Here is a 7938-nt window from a genome sequence, read left to right on the forward strand (position 1 = left end):
CTTTCCCTATGGCCTCTGTCCTCAGAAGGTGTTTGAAAAATTAATCTCAGCATTTTAAACCCTCCAAGATTTATATCTACCGGATTTTATTCTAGTGCTTCTTGAGAAATAAAATGTTGAGAATAACCATCCTATCTCAGGAAAATTGTGCTATCACTGCATTTATTTAACATTTCTAGACTCTGGACTAAATGGATTCTAAGAAAACTGAAATATAAACTCCACTTTCAGGAGTGCTCCAGAGGATTCCCTGGGTAGTTCAGATCCATGTCTTCTTAGTACACTGTCCTATTAATGCTAGCCTTTATAGCTAAAATGCAAACCAGATTAATTTTATTTTAATCATATTTTAAACTTCATACAGTTTTGGAGTATTTGGAAGGCATTTTTCACAACAGATCTGTTATGTCACTACTGCATTTTTTAAATTGCAACAAAAATCATTACACAATGGATACAAATAATTTAAAAATATGACTGAACTGACACTTAAAATACATGCCACTTTATTCCCCACCAAAATGTTTCTGGTTCTTTTGCTCATGGAAACTGAGACTTTCTTTACCTTTATTTTAAGGAGGATAAAAGAATATCTTCATACAAAGTGTGGAACTATATATTCCCCTCCCCTGGGTAAACAGCATGAAAGGTTTTCTTTCTCAGACTGGGTGCATACTGATCCATTCATCTAAGCAGCTCCTATACTATACTTGAATGTAAATCACTCTCAAAATGCCACGGCCAATTTCTCAGTTGCCTATCTTCATAGTATGCATGTGCATTATGTATTATACGGTTAACAGTGCATCAGCTCCTTTGTGGGAAATCAAGAAAGCTTCCACATCCTCCTGAAAGAAAATGTGGAATTATTTTATACATGTCCAGCTAGGTCAGGCTGCAGAACGTTCTCAGGAGAAACTGGAGCTGAATTAAAGCAGCACTGTGCTGTACGGTGATGTGGTGGGTACAGAGGAACTTGAGGCAGCTCAAGTGCAGGAGCCAGTCTGGCTCTACCAGCATGGTGCTCTCTGTAGACTAATTAGTCCTGCTAAGAAGCAGGGTATAATTGCCCAAGCTAAATGCTTTGAGGTACTTTACAAGTGAGATGCTGCATATCTTCGTGGCGCTGTGCTCCTTCCTTTCCCTTGGGCTGTGCTGAGCCCTGTTGAGGAGGCCTTCTGTCTGTAACCAGGGACCTCTAACTGGAAAGTGTAAAGGAATCTATTTTATCAAGCTCCTGCAGAGAAGCTCAGTGGTTTGCCAGGCAGCAAGACAGGGCAATTCTAGGAAAAAAGCCCAGAAAAGCCTGAGAGCTTGTTTCTGTTGTTCCAGTGCTATCTCAAGGCACAGGAGTAGGAGCTGAACGCAGTGTCTGCATTGCTGCCCATGCAAATGTGAGGTCTGGGACCATGGGGATGCTTATGCCAGCTTTTAGCTCACTGAGGAAATCCATACGTTGCTTTCTGGGGATTAGGCATCAGCCCTGAAGTGGGAGAAAATACTGGAAGGAACCAGCAGTTCTGGGGGGCATTAAATCAGCTGGAATGCAAAATTACAGAGAGAACTGCTAGCATTTTAGCCTACAAGACACACATAAAGTAAAGATGGTGAAGATGAAACTTAAAGAAGTATTTTGCCCAGTGCTGTACAAAGACAAATGAGAATGAAGGTGAAGAATAAGAATACCAAAGCTTACACCATGTTGCATTGTCCTCCAGATAGTCCTCTGGGAAGCAAGAGGGAAACAGATTCAGGGAACAGAAAAACAAAACAAAACAAAACAAAATAAACCACAGGTTATACCAAACAGGCAACCGCAGAGAAGATAATGAGTCTTTATAAGCAGTTGATTTTAAATGAGAAATTTTAGATCATGCTCTATGGAAGCAGTTGAGCTCAGTTGTTAAAGTATTTAATCTCTGATCTTACTGAACTTCAGGTGTAACTGCCAGATGTCTAGACTAATGTTGTCACTTTTTGGCACTTTGTACTAGAGGAATAGGGAATGATTTCTCTGTACTTTTAAAACTTGTACCTTAGGATACAAGTTTTAATAGAAAGTATAATAGAAATATTTTATCTTGATTCAGTCGCCTATACCTATGTTTAGGCAAAGACTTTATTTATCCCTGTTAATAGTGAAAACTGAAGTCATCTAGACTTCAAATCTAGATGGCTGGTTATAGACATCTATGCTTTGGATCTCTGTATTGAATCAGATAAGGCCTCATGTTTGTTTTTGTTACTGTTAGTAGAGAAATAGGGTGGAATCCAGTTACCTAAATATAGGTATAGCAAGTAAATTTAGTAGCTCTGAAGTATTTCATCTTACTTCCAGCCAGGTCTTCTCTAACTTTGCTATCTTGAAGGCCTTAGGCATATCAAACAGCATTAGGTGACTAAGTTTTTGTAGCTGAATTCCACCAGAGACCTGCAGGGATCTGCAGAGAACAGCTGGGGCTCAGTTCTGTTCTCCCACTTGGATGCAATATGGTAGGCATCCTCTAGGGTGTTCTACCTGGCCTTCAACTGCCAGTCCAGGAGCGATTGAGCATCCCGAATTGTTGTCCTAACTGCCAGCTCAACTGGATGTCTCAGTGTTGATATCTACGTGTGGATGTCTCAGTTGAGCCATTCATTTCCCAATCTGTGAGAGGTGTCTGTGGCAGATGGGGTGAATCACTCTCCAAAGATGTGTGTCTCTCTCCATTGACTTCAGAAGGAGCCTGACTTTTAGGTCCTGTGCTGTGAAGATGTGATTGAATTGCCTGAGAGGCTGCAGTATACTCTACCTAGCTCCTCACTGCTGCTCCAGAAGTATATTGGTCCTCTCTAGTCCTGTGCCATATCTGCTGGTCCCACGTTTCAGATACTCAGGGATGTCTTAGATGGTGCTTTACATCCATGCTTAGACAACTCTCTCAGGTTCGACATAACTTCCTAAATATATCTGATGTATTTTAAACCAGTTGGACCACTGCTTTGGGGTTGGTTTTTTTTTTTGTTTGTTTGTTTTTATGTTTCTTACAGTAATGTTGATCTATTTCTTATTTATTAATCCCTACCAGCTACAGATATGTCAATGACACAGGGCAACTGCTTTCCCTTCTTTATGGAAGGCAAAAGATGGAATAAGTGGGTTAATCACACAAGTTCAGGCAAGGATGAAGGAGCACTTTCTCCCCAGATGAGTTCTGTACCCAGTGATTACATTGCAGGCTTCTTATGAGGGCTGCTTAGTCTAATATACCTGACGGAATAAGCTCAACTGAATTAAGCTTATAAATGGGGGTATGAGCAGGAGTAACAGAAAACATTGTTCAGATTTGCTATATGTTTAGGATAGAGATGCAAGGGAAATATTTTCTAAACTTGGTCTCTTCTGACAACATGCTGTCAAAGAGAGATGAAAGCAGAATTGCTTGTCACTTCTTTGGAGGTTTACATAGCTGCATGTTTGGACTTTGTGATGACAGTTTAAAGTTAAATGGTTTGACAGTGTTTTATGAACATAAACTCCAGAATAGACTTCTAAAAACATTAATGTAACACTGAACAGTCAGCTGACTCACAAGGAAAGATTTGTTTCTTTTATCTCTAATAATCAAAAGAGGCTTTAACTGTTAGATACTACTTTCAAAGTACTAATACTTCTGTATGTTTGCATGGTGTAAGCAACAGAAAATGATCTGGATGCAGTCTGAAAAACAGCTGTGAGTGGGATTCTTCTTATGTCCTGTTAGCAATACAAGGGTTAGGAGTATCTAAATGAAACTGGTCCACCAGGCTCTGTCTTATAGTTAATGAAGAGAGATACGTGTTTCAGGGAATGATTCAACACATTAAACTCTGAAGATCTAATGTAGGCAAGTTGAATGGTATCCCTGTGAGGCAGGAGTGCAGTGTTTATATTTTTCTGGATAAAATTAGCTAAATTGGTGTGAGATGCAGGCAAGTGACCTTTCCCAAGTGCTGCTAAGGGATTACAGCTCTAAAACAAAGCCTTCTGCACTAATCCACATAAACAGCCTTTTCTCGCTCCAGCTGACGTCAGTGGCCATCTCTAACTTGAGAGATTGTTGGTCTCAGCCCAAAAGGAGATAGCACATGCACCACTGCCATTTGGAGATGGATGTGATACAAACACTGATCACTAACAGACCATAAATAGTTATTGTTTTAAATATCACCAGCAAGAAAAACAGGTAAGTGTTTGGCTTAAACACTCTGTAAAGTAACAGCAATAGTAAACTCTTAGTTTGTTCTTTGAGTTGACTTCTTTTTATAATTATTTATTTTTTATATTTCTGGAATAATACACAAACAAACCTAGTCAAATCATATGGAGATAAGTTCCCCTTTGAAAGTCTACAAGTTATTAGGAGTTATAAAGAATTATCTGCATTGTCAGTTTTCATCAGTTATAGTCTTTAAGGGCTGGCAGCATATGACATACCTCTGCTTTATTCAGGATGCTGCTCAGTATTTTGGAATCTTGTGGTTTAAAAAGGTTATTAATATGTTTAAAAATATTTTAATGTCAGCATGGAATGTCTCTTAAACTTGTCTTTTTCATTGCAAAAATGCTTGAACTGTTCTTATAACATGAGAGAGGTTCAAGCTGAACTATGCTACTAACCTTCCTTTTCATGCTCTTCCTGCCACTTCTGTTTGTAACCTTTAGTTTCAATGGAGCATGATTAAAACCTACAGGCTTTGTTGACCTTTCACTTCACCTTGGCCCACTCTAGATTAAGATCCAGGCCTGTGCACTGAGCAATACACAAGGGGTGGTTCTTGGACTCTGAAGTGAAAGGGTAAAATTAAGATCCTGTCAAATATGGATTGAATAGTGCCGGTCAGATTTTTAGCCTGCAGTGCTACGCAGCATTATGAACCTGCTATGGTAGAAAGACCTGAGTCTACAACAGAGGTAAACATCTGTTCTGCTTCTCCTTTTAGGATAACCTGGCTACACTATTTCCAATAGAGCAGAGAACTAACAAGTATTGCTTTTTAGGGTAATCCCAAGTCTCGACTAGAAATGCCATGTTATTTTCCAGTTGAATTGATATGAAGATTGACAGAATGTAGTTGATAGATAGAATACAGTGTAGATAGAGGTGACTAGAAAGACTTGGCACTATAGTAGAGTGCCATGATCAACAAAGGTATTTGCTGAATGATGGTGTCAGGAAGATACCAAGGTCCTTATCTGAGTTAATGTACTTGGCTTCTTGCTCAGTGATTTAAGGTGCATATTGAAGACATCTCTCGATGTTTTAGGCTTGTGATCAGAACCATAGCAAGATATTTTGGTGCCCTAGTGCAGCCAGCACGTTCCTGGCACCCAGCAGGAGCGCAGCCCACCCAAACTTCAAACCTGGGTGCTCCTCTTCCCTCACTCTTGCTACAGCCCTGAGTATGACTTTCTTTGGCAAGACAAACCAGTGCTGTGCAAGTGTCCAGCAATAAGGTCAGTAAGTAGAGGGTATGTGGTACGGTCTGTTTTGATTCAGGTGCTTTACGGCTCTTTAATTCTGTTCATTGGCTTTACTTCGAGGTGATTGCTGAGAAAGTATTAACAGCTATAATATTACACCCACTGTAAATCCATAGATGTATAAATATCAGGAAGTCTGAAATGAGAATCCAATGGCTGGTAGTGAAGAAACCAATCTTACTTAAAGCCTTATTTTCAAAACAATTGAATAAATAAAGCAAGATTAATGATCACTGAAGTCAATTTTTGAGACAGATGTAAATAAAGCAGTGGTAATTTTATAATTAAGTAAAGGAGTGGAACAAATCAATGTGCCTTTGCAAGTTTCTATGTTAAATAAGTCACTGCTAAAATTGCTCTAATACATAAAATAATTTTTAATAAAATTAAAAAATAGAAAATATCGCTCTAGATCACTTTTCAAAGAAAGTTATAATGCAAAGTACCTGCCATGGCTCATCTGTTTTTTGGCCTCCAAGAAAGAGCTTATTCTCTTCTAACATTTCTAATACATAAAAAGTGAGTCATATTGTTCTCCTACAATGCAACTCTGTACCATTTCCAATGGAGAAAAAAAGATTTACTGAATGCTGAACCAGCTGGCATAGAAACTATATAGTGATTATGAAATTATATTAAAAAATTGCCAGGAGATTACCACTCCTACTATGTTATCAAGCCATGTTTACTAATTCAGAAATGGAATATATTATGCCTTACCAGCCTATCCAAACTTGTGCCAGCAGCAGTTGTAGGTCTCTCCTCTGGGTTATACGGTCTAAACCGGGTGTTGAAATTTTCAGGGACAGAGCGAGAAGATCTCAGGGCAGGTGCTGGTTTAGGTTGGCCACATCCTTGGAAAACCTGAAAAAGACATTGCAGGTTATAACCTGGTCACAGCCTTGATAGCTGGTATTTTATAGCCTCTTTATTCTCTCTTTCATATATTTGAAACCAGCTTTGATTGACAATTTGATAATAATGAATTGAGCACTTGCCCTGCATTAAAATTCAGGTTAATAATTAAGCATTATTAATTACTCAATAAAGGTATAAAAACATATAAGGACCTTAAAACCCTCTTAAATTAAGAAGGTGATTATAAGAAACCAACATTTGAAAGTGCTATAATTGCTGTCTTTCCAGGAAGAAAAATGACAGGAGAATTGGAACCAGGTGATCTCTAAGGTCCCTTTTACCCCAAGCTATTTTATGATGATTCTATGAAAAGGAAGTCCTTTGTGGCTGGACTTAGTTGCTAATTGTTTTTGTTGGTTTTTTTAAAAAAATGTGGTATTTACCCAGAATCACATCTCATTCCTAATCCCTATGCACAGCTGTTCCTACCTTGTAGTGTTGTTTGTATTCTCAGAGAAAAGGTCAATGATGAAGTAGTCTTATAATGGGTAATTTTCTTATTCCCTACTAATTTGTCCCTAGAAGAGGGGTGAGGCATATTGAGTGGGCAACAGTGAGAATTATTTTCTGCTGGTGTACTTGTTTTCTAGGTATAAAAAGATGTTCCAGGTTATGAATTTTTTCATATACCTCCATTTGGAAAAAAGTTGCAGTGGTGTATCTCTGGTGGACACTAAAGGACATAGAGGACATATTTGACTACTGGATGTCAAGTATATATCCCAGGGGAACTCTCACACAAGTTGCTCAGCTGAAAGGACGTAGAATATTCATAGTGTTAAATTTTTCAAGTGCTCTCATGGAATAGGCTCCTAGTGTTTGCCTTCATATCAGCTTTTTCAGTTTTGGAGTAATCTTTCCCTTTTGTGAACATTGTATTTTGGCTGTTTCAACATTTTGCCTCCCGTCAGAATTTCTCATAAGGCGAATTTTACAAAACCCTAATGCCAGACACAAACTGTCTGTCTGAACGAGTGGAGATGAAAACTCCTATGCAGGTGCTATGTTTTGTTTGTAGGACCAGATCACTCCTTTTTGTGTGGCAAGTAAGATATCAAGCTCACAATTTATGTTGTGAGCCAGTGATCAAGAAGGCTCATGTTTCACTTTTAGACTTCTAGGTTTTCAGCCTTTAGTAGTTCTCTCCTGAAGCAGCCATGGATGGTGTGACTTCTGCTGCTTTCAGGATACATTATAATTGGCTTTTAATTAGGTTTCCTGATGTTAATTTAGAGGCCCCATGTGATTAAAAATTTGCTGAAGGAAATGGATTAATACTAAATTTATGTCCAATCATCAGGTCTGTTTTGGCTTAAAGTCAAGCAAGTCAGCTGTTGTATGGCCACTGGGATTTTTAATTTATGAGTGGAATACTGCTTGGTCTGGTTTGAGAATATGTGTAAGATTTTTTTTTAGAGTTTCTAGCCTCTCTATCCATGCGGACTATTGGACAATAAATTAATTTAATCAACCAGGAAAGATGACTTAAAGCTTGTAAAGTTCTAAATTTTTCAGCA

The 7938-nt window shown here is 38.4% G+C and overlaps 1 protein-coding gene across 1 annotated transcript in view; it reads right to left on the reverse strand.

Annotated features, from left to right (window-relative positions):
* The window catches only part of GPC6 (glypican 6), a 514022-nt gene that overhangs the window by 58548 nt on the left and 447536 nt on the right, over nucleotides 1–7938 (reverse strand). Inside the window, exons 6-7 of the mRNA XM_010006359.1 lie at nucleotides 6224–6367; nucleotides 1697–1726 (exon numbers count right to left, since the gene is read on the reverse strand). Coding sequence (XP_010004661.1) covers nucleotides 1697–1726; nucleotides 6224–6367 — 174 coding nt within the window. The remainder of the gene's footprint in view (nucleotides 1–1696; nucleotides 1727–6223; nucleotides 6368–7938) is intronic.

This window comes from Chaetura pelagica, unplaced genomic scaffold (assembly GCF_000747805.2).
Source record: "Chaetura pelagica isolate M959 unplaced genomic scaffold, ChaPel_1.0 scaffold29, whole genome shotgun sequence".
NCBI classification, from domain to species: Eukaryota; Metazoa; Chordata; class Aves; order Apodiformes; family Apodidae; genus Chaetura; species Chaetura pelagica.